The sequence below is a fragment of the Neoarius graeffei genome, chromosome 12 (assembly GCF_027579695.1).
Source record: "Neoarius graeffei isolate fNeoGra1 chromosome 12, fNeoGra1.pri, whole genome shotgun sequence".
In the NCBI taxonomy this organism is placed as follows: domain Eukaryota; kingdom Metazoa; phylum Chordata; class Actinopteri; order Siluriformes; family Ariidae; genus Neoarius; species Neoarius graeffei.
Window position 1 is genome coordinate 65,483,140 of NC_083580.1, and position 14,731 is coordinate 65,497,870.

General features: G+C 40.6%; 1 protein-coding gene across 2 annotated transcripts in view; it reads right to left on the reverse strand.

The window, feature by feature from the left end:
• The window catches only part of LOC132895011 (phosphatidylinositol-binding clathrin assembly protein-like), a 39,090-nt gene that overhangs the window by 19,533 nt on the left and 4,826 nt on the right, over positions 1-14,731 (reverse strand). For both annotated transcript variants that reach the window (XM_060935173.1, XM_060935172.1), the window contains exons 2-6: positions 12,482-12,624; positions 9,318-9,393; positions 9,118-9,220; positions 8,901-8,994; positions 2,611-2,722 (exon numbers count right to left, since the gene is read on the reverse strand). In XM_060935173.1, coding sequence (XP_060791156.1) covers positions 2,611-2,722; positions 8,901-8,994; positions 9,118-9,220; positions 9,318-9,393; positions 12,482-12,624 — 528 coding nt within the window. The remainder of the gene's footprint in view (positions 1-2,610; positions 2,723-8,900; positions 8,995-9,117; positions 9,221-9,317; positions 9,394-12,481; positions 12,625-14,731) is intronic.

Genomic DNA, 14,731 nt, shown 5'->3' on the forward strand with positions numbered 1-14,731 from the left:
GAGCTTACAAAGCATCAAAGGGATCTCGTTGTTGAAAGGTATCAGTCAGGAGAAGGGTACAAAAACATTTCCACGGCATTAGATATACCATGGAGCGCAGTGAAGACAGTCATCAAGAAGTGGAGAAAATATGGGACAACAGTGACGTTACTGAGAACTGGACGTCCCTCCAAAACTGATGAAAAGACAAGACGAAAACTGGTCAGGGAGGCTGCCGAGAGGCCTACAGCAACACTGAAGGAGCTGCAGGAATTTCTGGCAAGTACTGGTTGTGTACTACACGTGACAACAATCTCCCGTATTCTCCATATGTCTGGACTATGAGGTAGGGTCAAAGAAAAACATCCAGGCCCGGCTAAATTTTGCAAAAAAAGTACATCAACTCTCCCAAAAGCATGTGGGAAAATGTGTTGTGGTCTGATGAAACCAAGGTTGAACTTTTTGGCCGCAATTCCAAAAGGTATGTTTGGCATAAAAACAACACTGAGCATCACCAAAAGAATGCCATACCCACGGTGAAGCATGGTGGTGGCAGCATTATGTATTGGGGTTGTTTTTCTTCAGCTGGAACAGGGACTTTAGTCAAGGTGGAGGGAATTATGGTTCTAAATACCAGTCAGTTTTGGTCCAAAACCTTCAGGTGTCTGCTAGAAAGCTGAAGATGAAGAGGAATTTCATCCTTCAGCATGACAATGACCCCAAAAAAGTTTTGGAACGGCCCAGCCAGAGCCCAGACCTAAATCCAACTGAAAATCTGTGGGGTGACATGAAGAGGGCTGTGCACAAGAGATGCCCTTGCAATTTGACATATTTAGAGCGCTTTTGCAAGGAAGAGTAGGCAAATATTGCCAAGTCTACATGTGGCAGGCTGATAGACTCCGACCCAAAAAGACTGAATGCTGTAATTAAATCAAAAGGTGCTTCAACAAAGTATTAGTTTAAGGGTGTGCACACTTATGCAACCAGCTTTTTTTTTTTATGTCCCCCCCCCCCCCCCCCCCCCAACAGATTTGTTTGTTTTTCAATTGAATTGTACAGGTTATAGGTCAAATTAAAGGTGGGAAAAGTTTTGAAATTATTTATCGTGGTCTCATTTTTTTTACATCAGAAAAACCTATCATTTTAACGGGGTGTGGACACTTTTTATATCCACTGTATGTGGAGTTTGCATGTTCTCCCTGTGTTTGCGTAGGTTTCCTCTGGGTGCTCCAGTTTCCTCTCGCAGTCCAAAGATATGCAGATTAGGTAAAATACCAGGCCACTGGGGTTGCACAAGCCCGTGCATACTTAGTGCCGGTCCCAAACCCGGATAGACTGGGGAGGGTTGCGTCAGGAAGGGCATCTGGTGTAAAACCTATGCTAGATCAAATATGTGGATCAGGATCCGCTGTGGAGACCTATCCACATATAAGAAGAAGTATGCTGGATGCTCCATCTCATCTCATCTCATTATCTGTAGCCGCTTTATCCTGTTCTACAGGGTCGCAGGCAAGCTGGAGCCTATCCCAGCTGACTACGGGCGAAAGGCGGGGTACACCCTGGACAAGTCGCCAGGTCATCACAGGGCTGATACATAGACAACCATTCACACCTACGGTAAATTTAGAGTCACCAGTTAACCTAACCTGCATGTCTTTGGACTGTGGGGGAAACCAGAGCACCCGGAGGAAACCCACACACACACACACACAGGGAGAACATGCAAACTCCACACAGAAAGGCCCTCGCCGGCCACGGGGCTCGAACCCGGACCTTCTTGCTGTGAGGCGACAGCACTAACCACTACACCACCGTGCCGCCCGCTGGATGCTCCACATTATCTAAATCTAATACTAATCACATTAACAACATTGCTATGTAACAAAAAATATTTTCTGTAAACAAATGTTTTTTTTTTTTTAAAGAGAGACAAATTTAGCATAGGCTAATGTCTTTATTTAATTACATTAAAGGCATTTTGCAGATGCTTTTTTCCAGAGCAACATACAACAACGGGGTACGTGACACAGTGCAAAGAGGAAGGATTCAGGGCTTTGTTCAAGGGCCCAACAGTGGCAGCTTGAACCCACTACTTTCAGATCAGCAACCCAGAGCCTTAACTCTTGAGCCACCACTGAACAAAGGTTTAGTTAACATTTATAAAAGGAGTCTCCAGCGTCAGTAAGTTTTCCACCACAGGCATCTTCAGGACATGTGACTTTGCACGTTCTAGTTTCTCGGTAACATCACAAGCAAGCTGCTATTTTTTTTCTTACTAACGTTAAAAGAGAAAAAGAGAGGGTGGTGAGAGGACGACTGTTTATAGCTGCTATAATGTAAGCAATAACAGTTTTGTGGAGGTTCTACAACATTAAATGTAACTATAAACTGACAAGGTATGACGTCATTCTTTAACTCATAAAATAATGCAGCCATTGTGAAAATGCTGTGGTATAAGAGGAATAAAACACTGCGGTTTTATTTAGAAAAATAGTCAACTTTGTGCCGGTCAAACTACAACCATCCCATCACCCCAGCACTGATGATATTCATTAAATAAACAGCATCATAACTGACACCATTAATGACAAAAACTACTACAGATATATACATGGCACTGTACTATATTACCTAGAAGGTTAATGACACCCTCGTTGTAAGCAGCAAAGATGCGGATAGAGTCCTTGAAGAGCAGCATGAAGGCACCATTGATCACACCATTGGTCAGTACATTAGAGCTGGCCTAGAGGGAAAATCACAGTAATGTAGTTAAGTGTAAAAGTTAGGATTGTGTATGCCCTTAGGATAAAATAAGAAAGGCAAAGAAATACAAATTGTGCCAAAAGGCATTTAGTCTGTTTGGTTTTTCAGCATCTTCATTGTCATGAGTAACAACAATGGTCTTGTCTTGCATATGTATACGGTACATGTACTGCCCCACCTTTTGTCCTGAGATATCTAATAAAGGATTGTTGCAGGATATTACCACATTATAATTTTTTAAACTCAGAAACCATAGGGGATGCAAAGCTTTGCACTTGGATGGACACTACATGGCCAAAAGTACTGTAAGTGATCACCTGATCAATCACACCCATATGTACTTTTTCAACATCCCTTTCAGAACATTTAGTCCCCTTTGCTGTTTAAATAACCCTCACTCTTCAGGGAAGGCTTTCCACTAGATTTCAAAGCATGGCTGTGGGAATTTGCCCATTAGAGCATTAGTAAGGTTATGTTAAAGGCACTGATGTTAGGCGAGGAGGCCTGGTGCACAGTCAGCATTCCAGTTCATCCCAAAGGTGCTCAGTGGGGTTGAGATCAGGGATCTGTGCAAGCCACTCGACTTCTTCCACAACAACAACCTCAGTAAGCCATGTCTTCAAGGACCTCGCTTTGTGTCTTGCTGGAACATGCTTGGGCCACTTTGTTCCAGTTAAGGGAAATCTTCATGCTACAGTGTATAAAAGACATTCTGTACAATTGTGCATTTCATACTTTGTGGCAACAGTTTGGGAAATGGTCGAGTATGGGTGCGATGGTTGGATGTCCACATACTTTTGGCTATATAGTGTATATATAAAATAATAAGTGATTCTTGAGAATTTTTAATATGATGGGGTTCCTCTTCTTGGAAGAAACACAGTTATTATCCGGAACAGAAACATTTGAACAACCCCCCCGACCCCCACCCCCAAGTCTGCAGCAATTGGTCAGTAGTGACATATGAAATAAGCCTAGGTCACAACCGGACGTATGATTTTTTGGCTGTGCGATTTTTGGCGTTTCCCAAATCGCTGCGTTTTTTTTGTTCGTGGAGAAAGATGCACGTTGGCCGTAAGTTTGTCTTGCAAAAAAAGTAAGTGCCCGTAGAGTTTGTTTGACATGACAAAGAACCTCTGCGGCCGGTCTGCGGCCAGTCTACGACTTGAAAATCAGCACGTCACACGCTCGCCCTCCGTGCGTTTCACGCGCGCCCTCCGTGCGTTTCTTGCGTTTTTTGCACGTAGACCGGCCGTAGGAGCACGTACAGCCGGTTGTGACCGAGGCAATAAGCATGATGTAAATAGATACAACTATGAACTATAACAGAAGTTGATTTCAGGCATTTCTGACGAAGCATAAATCCGACTACATGAGTCTATACATGTGCTTCTTGCTAATGGATACGTTTAATTTGCTTCAACATGGAGTTTTACTGGAGTTGTTAGCATTACCGAGGCACTGTACATGTTCTATTCCCACATTTCTGTGCTTGTCACATGCTATTTCCGATTATCAGTTAGACCGTGTGAAGAAAATATGCCCATGTTCTGCTGGTGCTAATAAAATGAATCATCACATGTATTGATACGGCTCCTGTTCATCGCAAAGCTAATATTTGTGTGAAATATGTACTACCTGAAAACATACATTAGAACCTGAACCTGAGTAAAATGCGACAGGCAACAGGGTTTGTCTTCAGAAAACAAAAGGTTCAAGTAAAAACAAGGAAGTCATTGGCATTCACTGATTTTGCTAGCGAGCTAGCTACAAATAGCTAACCTGAACAGATTTTGAAGTCAAATTCTTAAATGCTTATTAAGTTCACTACTAATAATAGACAGCTAGCTTAATTAAGCTAACTTGACAGTTTTTTAAAGTATTTTTACTCATATTCATAAACCATTATTAATCATTTTCACTGCTAATGTTAGCTAACTGTTGCTAGCCTCCTCACAGGATTTTTAAGATATAGCATAAATGTCATTATCCTTGACTTGCAAGTGACGTCAAAGCAAAATAGAAACCCGGATGTCGGCCATGTTGGTGGATATACAAATGCGGGGTCAAGCGACATTCCATACAAAACATAGTCACACGTGCGCAACTCTCTTTGTTTTTCTACTGCTTTAAGCATTCTTTTAGCTATGCCATATTTTTGTGCTGTATATGGTTGTGGTCACAACAGTACTCGTGACCACCATGGCACGTTCCGATTTTTTAGAATTCCGTCCGTGATTCGGAAGGAGGGTGAGGAAACTCTGAGGCTTGGTACAGAGAGGAGACGAGCACGGCTGAACAACAGCGGCAGGGCTGATCTAACAGAGGCTAAAACCAAAACAGCTCGTGTTTGCAGTGATCATTTTATCTCAGGTGAGATTCAAAAGCTTTCTCAATAATATCATGGAAGAATTTTATTTCGTGCTGCTAGAATTTTGCTATAAAATGAGCGTTCTCTTGTCGTGATTCACTCTGTCATTGTTATCATTTTAACACATGTATTATCGTTTTGCTTCTAGGAGCGCCAGCAAAATTATATGATAGAAACAATCCAGACTGGGCACCCACTCAGAAAATGGGCTATGTTTCGTCCAAGGTCAGCCTGGATTCTTTGGCAGACAAACCAGATAGAACGCGATGTCTGGGTACTCAATGGTCTGTAGAAGCGTCTTATCTTCAGAAAAGTCTGACTTTTTTAAATAATATGGGTCAAAACCACACATATCTATCTTCTCTTTGTAACGACTCTTCGCTCGAATGTTCAAATCATGGTAATATGAGAAAATTCAGCATTGTTTACAGACACGCTTTCAGCGGCTGCCGTCCTAGTTGCTTTGTATATCCACCGTCATGGTGGACACTTATGACGTAGCACATTTTGATCACGTGGCTGCAACTCATCTATTCTACACCGGTCAGCTAATGTGACCGACCCTGACAGAATTTGTAAGTAAAATACACAAATGTTCATTTTTTTCTTGACTGATAACACTAGTTGTCTAATAAAAGCTTTCTTAGCTGGATAACAGAGGGGATTTTGCCTATTAGTAAATGTTTGACTGAAGGTCCTACCTTTGAGGTTATACAGACAGTATTTTATCAGAAACGCCCCAACAGCCATCTCATTTCTGTTCTTTGTCCAACACATGCACTTGTTCTTCATTTTAAACTCTCTTCTTGGCCATACAACCCCGATTCCAAAAAAGTTGGGACAAAGTACAAATTGTAAATAAAAACGGAATGCAATAATTTACAAATCTCAAAAACTGATATTGTATTCACAATAGAACATAGACAACATATCAAATGTCGAAAGTGAGACATTTTGAAATTTCATGCCAAATATTAGCTCATTTGAAATTTCATGACAGCAACACATCTCAAAAAAGTTGGGACAGGGGCAATAAGAGGCTGGAAAAGTTAAAGGTACAAAAAAGGAACAGCTGGAGGACCAAATTGCAACTCATTAGGTCAATTGGCAATAGGTCATTAACATGACTGGGTATAAAAAGAGCATCTTGGAGTGGCAGCGGCTCTCAGAAGTAAAGATGGGAAGAGGATCACCAATCCCCCTAATTCTGCGCCGACAAATAGTGGAGCAATATCAGAAAGGAGTTTGACAGTGTAAAATTGCAAAGAGTTTGAACATATCATCATCTACAGTGCATAATATCATCAAAAGATTCAGAGAATCTGGAAGAATCTCTGTGCGTAAGGGTCAAGGCCGGAAAACCATACTGGGTGCCCGTGATCTTCGGGCCCTTAGACGGCACTGCATCACATACAGGCATGCTTCTGTATTGGAAATCACAAAATGGGCTCAGGAATATTTCCAGAGAACATTATCTGTGAACACAATTCACCGTGCCATCCGCCGTTGCCAGCTAAAACTCTGTAGTTCAAAGAAGAAGCCATATCTAAACATGATCCAGAAGCGCAGACGTCTTCTCTGGGCCAAGGCTCATTTAAAATGGACTGTGGCAAAGTGGAAAACTGTTCTGTGGTCAGACAAATCAAAATTTAAAGTTCTTTATGGAAATCAGGGACGCCGTGTCATTTGGACTAAAGAGGAGAAGGACGACCCAAGTTGTTATCAGCGCTCAGTTCAGAAGCCTGCATCTCTGATGGTATGGGGTTGCATTAGTGCGTGTGGCATGGGCAGCTTACACATCTGGAAAGACACCATCAATGCTGAAAGGTATATGCAGGTTCTAGAGCAACATATGCTCCCATCCAGACGACGTCTCTTTCAGGGAAGACCTTGCATTTTCCAACATGACAATGCCAAACCACATACTGCATCAATTACAGCATCATGGCTGCGTAGAAGAAGGGTCCGGGTACTGAACTGGCCAGCCTGCAGTCCAGATCTTTCACCCATAGAAAACATTTGCCGCATCATAAAACGGAAGATACGACAAAAAAGACCTAAGACAGTTGAGCAACTAGAATCCTACATTAGACAAGAATGGGTTAACATTCCTATCCCTAAACTTGAGCAACTTGTCTCCTCAGTCCCCAGACGTTTACAGACTGTTGTAAAGAGAAAAGGGGATGTCTCACAGTGGTAAACATGGCCTTGTCCCAACTTTTTTGAGGTGTTGTTGTCATGAAATTTAAAATCACCTAATTTTTCTCTTTAAATTATACATTTTCTCAGTTTAAACATTTGATATGTCATCTATGTTCTATTCTGAATAAAATATGGAATTTTGAAACTTCCACATCATTGCATTCCGTTTTTATTCACAATTTGTACTTTGTCCCAACTTTTTTGGAATCGGGGTTGTACATGTCATAAAAGTGGATTTCCTTTGTGCATATATTCCAGCTTCTCACTACTACTACCTCATTTTGTTAGCATTCTAGTATTTCATAAACACGTAAATATTTATAACCTAAAAGTTATAATCGATTATTTTCTATTCTCATAAATCTCTATTCTATTCTGTCTTCAGAATATCTTTCTTTTTATATCATGTACAGTACCGTAGAGTACAGTGCAAAAGTATTAGGCACCCTATTTTTTTTTCCATACAAACTTTGTTATAGATGTATATTTTATGATTTCTACATTATCAAAAACATTTTAGAGTCCAAACGTTCATTTTCCAGCACAAAATTAAATGTCACAGAAAGAAAGTTTGTATCTGAGCAGCATATTACATAAGAGAGCACTTTTCAGATTAAAAAAGAAAACATAATGAAGGCTGCTGGGTTTTGGTGCAAAATGAAGACGCGAGTGTGACAGTCAAAGTGTCCAGAAGAACTGTGGCTGGTTCTGCAAGATGCTCAAGTAAAACCTACAGCTCATTTCCTTATCAAACTGCACTCACTGTACCTGAGACTACTATTTTTTTTAAAGCAAAGGTTCATATCACACCATATATTGATTTTGTTTCATTTATTATGGCTTACTACTGTTTATAGTATTTTTTTTAATGTTGAAACATTTCATTTCATTATTTTTAAGCCATTTTTGGTCGACAGCATTTCTTTACATGTGCCTAAGACTTTACTTTTGCACAGTCTTTTATATATTATACATTTTGATATTCATATGATCATGATAATCCAGTGAATATGCAGATTAATCTATGATGTCATCTGGTGCCTTCTAGCAACTTTTTGAGCGTGTATTAGCTACTTTCTTCTGAAAAGAGTAAGCAACGTTGGCTCATTGTGTCAAGAACTAGAAGGGCATATCTCCGCCAAGCCACATATTTGGATTTGCATCAAAATCTGATCAATTGTTTCTTGGTCCATGGCTCACCTTTCCTCAAAATTACATCAAAATTTGTTCAGTAATTTTTGAGTTACATGGGGAACAGACACACAAACAAATGGAGGCAAAACCATAACCTTCTCCAAGAAAGTTAGTGGAGGTAATTAATACACATTCAGACAAATATAATTAAGAAGGTGAGATACAAGCAATGAAATGCTAAAAAGAATATGTTATAAAAGCTTAAGAACTGAAGAACATTTTAGTGCTTGGTCCAACTATTATTTTGTCATTCTTTCCACTGACATGTTAAGTAACACTAAACCGTTACATCTGCAGTTCTGTTTTAAGGAGTTAATGTCGTTTGTTTTGGTTATGATAGAAAATATAACTTTTTTTTTTCCCCACTGTGATACCTCTGAAGCAAATTTACCTCAAAATCCAGAAGGGCATCCAGCTGATTCTGAATGATTGGGAGGGTCTTCATCAGCTTCTCTGTGCTCATGGTGCGCATCACCCCATCAATCCTACAGAACAGTGAAAGCTTACAGGAGCTTGCACAAAACCGCAAATGAAAACATGTCTATAGAAGACTCCTGTGACTCGATGGGTTTCCAAAAAAAATAATAAATCAATCAATTCCTACTCACCCCCTCTTCATCTTGGTGAAGTCAACTGCTACCAGCCTGTAGGACATTGCCCGTTCATTAAGATATCTACTATATCGTCTGATGTAGGTGGACATGTCATAACCTATTGGAAATAAATGATAAATGTAAGTGCTTTATCCAATAACAACTGCCTGGTGAGCTATATCTGGAGTGTGGTGTTGTTTTAAACTCATACTCACCTTGTAATGCCCCTTTATCTATGAAATTATTCAAGTTAAAGAGTGTGCTTCTGGATGCAACATACTGGATGAACCTCTATTTGAAGGAACGAAATAACACTCGTAAGTGGTGCTTTCTGAAGGTTTGTTAATACGTCAGGACAAAGCTGACTGTATTCAGATTTAATGTTATTGAAACAACACTGATGTCATCATTTAAATCTTTTTCAATATGTTCACATGTTCAAATAAACTGAGCCGTGAAAATGTTACGGCACATTAGTTAACCCTGTATGGACCTATAAATGGACTTGTTTATGCAATACACATTTTTTTTTACACATTTTTCTTTACAAAAACAACACTGTGGTCAAAGGATACCATTTTTAAGTACTTAAATGCCATAAAGCTAATTTGTGAAACATAATTTCGGCTACACTAAGATGTGTAAGATGTAAGATAAATAAACTGTACTAGATGTGGAATAATTCAAGACTTTGGCTTTCAAATTGATTAGACGCTGCATGAATAACAACAAGGATTTAGGGAATACATATGATGTGCATGTGAGCATAATCTTTTTTTATGTATTTTTATGTAGATGTCAATAAGCTTTATGAAGGGATGTTGGAAGCCATGGCCTAAAGGTTAGAGAAGCAGCTCTAGGATCAGAAGGTTACTGGTCCAATTCCTTGGACCAGCAGGAATGGCTGAAGTGCCCTTGAGCAAGGCACCTAACCCCCAACTGCTCCCCAGGCTGCTCTGGGTGTGTTGCACGTCGCTCTGGATAAAAGCCATTAATGTAATGTTGTAGATACTGGATTTTAAAAATTGCAACAATGGACAGTTTTAATCTGGAATTTTTTTAGAGGTATAGTCAAGTCAAAGTACTAACCAACTCTTTAAGGCATATGGGTGTGGCGCCGATCTCCGTTTCGATAGCCCTTGGCCTCTCGCCTATACAGCTAGCGTTACAGTGGGGGGCTAGTCCTCTGGTAACCGCGAGAGTTTAGATTCCTGACTCACATCTGTATTGCAACATGCCTTGCCAGATGGTAGGAGGTACCATTTTTATGATGGTCTTTGGTATGACCCGACCGCAAGTAGAATTCACGATCTCCCAGTTGAGAGACAGACATGCTAACCACTAGACCAACTCACAGTGTGTTTTAGTCTAGAGTGTAGTCTAAATCTCTTGTGTTCTTCCAGTTCACTTTTTCCTTTAGTATTTATAAACTTACAGTGGTGCTTGAAAATTTGTGAATGCTTTAGAATTTTCTATATTTTTGCATAAAAATATAGAAAACAACATCAGATTTTCATACAAGTCCTAAAAGTAGATAAAGAGAACCCAGTTAAACAAATGACACAAAAATATTATACTTGGTCATTTATTTATTGAGGAAAATGATCCAATATTACATATCTGTGAGTGGCAAAAGTATGTGAACCTCTAGGATTAGCAGTTAATTTGAAGGTGAAATTAGAGTCAGGTGTTTTCAATCAATGGGATGACAATCAGGTGTGAGTGGGCATCCTGTTTTATTTAAAGAACAGGGATCTATCAAAGTCTGATCTTCACAACACATGTTTGTGGAAGTGTATCATGGCACGAACAAAGGAGATTTCTGAGGACCTCAGAAAAAGCATTGTTGATGCTCATCAGGCTGGAAAAGGTTACGAAACCATCTCTAAAGAGTTTGGACTCCACCAATCCACAGTCAGACAGATTGTGTACAAATGGAGGAAATTCAAGACCATTGTTACCCTCCCCAGGAGTGGTCGACCAACAAAGATCACTCCAAGAGCAAGGCGTGTAATAGTCGGCGAAGTCACAAAGGACGCCAGGGTAACTTCTAAGCAACTGAAGGCCTCTCTCACATTGGCTAATGTTAATGTTCATGAGTCCACCATCAGGAGAACACTGAACAACAATGGTGTGCATGGCAGGGTTGCAAGGAGACAGCCACTGCTCTCCAAAAATAACATTGCTGCTCATCTGCAGTTTGCTAAAGATCATGTGGACAAGCCAGAAGGCTATTGGAAAAATGTTTTGTAGACAGATGAGACCAAAATAGAACTTTTTGGTTTAAATGAGAAGCGTTATGATTCGAGAAAGGAAAACACTACATTCCAGCATAAGAATCTTATCCCATCTGTGAAACATAGTGGTGGTAGTATCATGGTTTGGGCCTGTTTTGCTGCATCTGGGCCAGAACGGCTTGCCATCATTGATGGAACAATGAATTCTGAATTATACCAGCGAATTCTAAAGGAAAATGTCAGGACATCTGTCCATGAACTGAATCTCAAGAGAAGGTGGGTCATGCAGCAAGACAACAACCCTAAGCACACAAGTCGTTCTACCAAAGAATGGTTAAAGAAGAATAAAGTTAATGTTTTGGAATGGCCAAGTCAAAGTCCTGACCTTAATCCAATCGAAATGTTGTGGAAGGACCAGAAGCGAGCAGTTCATGTGAGGAAACCCACCAACATCCCAGAGTTGAAGCTGTTCTGTACGGAGGAATGGGCTAAAATTCCTCCAAGCCGGTGTGCAGGACTGATCAACAGTTACCGCAAACGTTTAGTTGCAGTTATTGCTGCACAAGGGGGTCACACCAGATACTGAAAGCAAAGGTTCACATACTTTTGCCACTCACAGATATGCAATATTGGATCATTTCCCTTAATAAATAAATGACCAAGTATCATATTTTTGTCTCATTTGTTTAACTGGGTTCTCTTTACTTTTAGGACTTGTGTGAAAATCTGATGATGTTTTCGGTCATATTTATGCAGAAATATCGAAAATTCTAAAGGGTTCACAAACTTTTAAGCGCCACTGTAACAGAAGAAAGTCCCAATTATGCAAACTTTGGCTCCGAAACACAGAACAAATGTCATCAAGTATTATAGATGTAATATAATTTTTTATATAAGAAATAGGCCTTTGAAAATGCCCTGGTTGATGAAAACTGTTACCTGTTATGGCCCATTGTTATATATAAGTGACATTCTCTTAGGTCAAAGGTCAAATATTTTGTTATAAATGAATTTACAAAACTATTTTCTAGAACTCTAAAACAAGTTAATTTTTAAACCTTCGTAACGTGATTGCAGGTCCATAGAGGGTTTTAAAAAATCAGATACAATTACAATTTTTTTTTAAATGCCATGCTTCTTACCTCATTGCCATACATCATGAGATGATGTGTGGTGATAAGGGTCTTAAACACCACAACCCAGCTTTGACTGGATGTCCTCTCAATCAGCGTGTCAGCCAGATGAGGTATACTGACACTCAGCTCATTGGTGCAATGCATCAGATCTGGGCATTGCACAGAAACAAAGACACAAACGAACCTCACCACATTACAACACATACACACATATCCTGGTGTATTGCTGAGAATGCCAGTGCAAACATCTTTCCTAATGTCCCTAAGGCATAGCTCTGTCCTAAACCTGTTAACTGAGAGTTTAATTGATTAGCTGGACTCTTAATCAACTATGCGCAGAAGTTATTTGTGAATTAAAGGGAAACTCATCTTAGCTTGTGAGATCGGTGGATGCTTTCCTCCACAGCGAATACTTCTATGCATGTCGTCAGCAGTGGAAATGTAATTTTGTGGGATTTAATTTACTCTGGCCAGCTACTAGTCTGAAATATCGTACAAGTTCCTTCTTGGAGAATGTGTGGTAATATTCAAATAGTCCTAGGGTTTATTTATTCATGGAATTACCACTGAGTGAGGCCTTTTTGGAGGACAAAGTAATCTGACAAGGAAAAACGGTACAATAATCTTGGGCCCTCAAACAAGTGGGGATTTAATGATACATCTCATCATCTGTAGCCACTTTATCCTGTTCTACAGGGTCGCAGGCAAGCTGGAGCCTATCCCAGCTGACTACGGGCGAAAGGCGGGGTACACCCTGGACAAGTCGCCAGGTCATCACAGGGCTGACACATAGACACAGACAACCATTCACACTCACATTCACACCTACGGTCAATTTAGAGTCACCAGTTAACCTAACCTGCATGTCTTTGGACTGTGGGGGAAACCGGAGCACCCGGAGGAAACCCACACGGACACGGGGAGAACATGCAAACTCCGCACAGAAAGGCCCTCGCCGGCCACGGGGCTCGAACCCAGACCTTCTTGCTGTGAGACGGCAGTGCTAACCACTACACCACCGTGCCGCCCTTAATGATAAATGATACTCAAAAAAACAAAGTCTTATTTCCACAGTGTAAGAAGCAGGACCTTAGAACCAAGACCACAGGTGCATTATGTACCCAAGCTTAAAACTGAAAGCTCAGATTGTGGCTTTGCAATGGCTCTACTGACCTACGGTATACTCTAAAAGCCAAAACATTATGGAAGATCATGAATATTTCCTAGTTTTCCTGGAAAAATGAATAGTTCCTAAAAGATCCTTGCATGTCCAGGATTTACTAGCTGCCCACACCTAAAGGAAAGTCCACCCTGAACATTTTTCATATTAAAGGTAGATGGCCTTTCAGATTTTTCAAGTGCAGGTCCATCCATCCATTATCTGTAGCCGCTTATCCGAAGCCTATCCCAGCTGACTATGGGAGAGAGGCGGGGTACACCCTGGACAAGTCGCCAGGTCATCACAGGGCTGACACATAGAGACAAACAACCATTCACACTCACATTCACACCTACGGTCAATTTAGAGCCACCAATTAGCCTAACCTGTATGTCTTTGGACTGTGGGGGAAACCGGGGCACCCGGAGGAAACCCATGCGGACATGGAAAGAACATGCAAACTCCGCACAGAAAGGCCCTCACCAACCACTGGGCTCAAACCCAGGACCTTCTTGCTGGGAGGCGACAGTGCTAACCACTACACCACCGTGCCTCCCCAAGTGTAGGTCATAAAAAGAATTTTCCCTGACACCCAATTATTTTTGTTTAGTGGACCGAAAGCTACTGAATTCGAATCACAGACTTCCAATTTTATTCGTTTTTTAAAAGTAGAACAATTAATATGTAGTGAAAGTTCATTATGTCTACCTATTGAAACTTTCGTTTCTTAAGACAAGGATTTTTTAAGATGTTACCTTGACAGTTTCGGCGATAAACTTCCGCCTTCTTCAAAACAGTCACCAGATGTCGAGTGGTGACGTGCCTTATCAGCTGATGTTACTCTAAGGAGGCGTGAACTACCTGTCAAATTGGGCGGGACGTTCACGCCTCCTTAGAGTAACATCAGCTGATAAGGCACGTCACCACTCGACATCTGGTGACTGTTTTGAAGAAGGCGGAAGTTTATCACCGAAACTGTCAAGGTAACATCTTAAAAAATCCTTGTCTTAAGAAACGAATTTAAAGAATAGAACAATTAATGAATTTAGGGCCACATGGCTCTAAATTCTTCGCTGTTTTTTTCCTGCTTCACCATG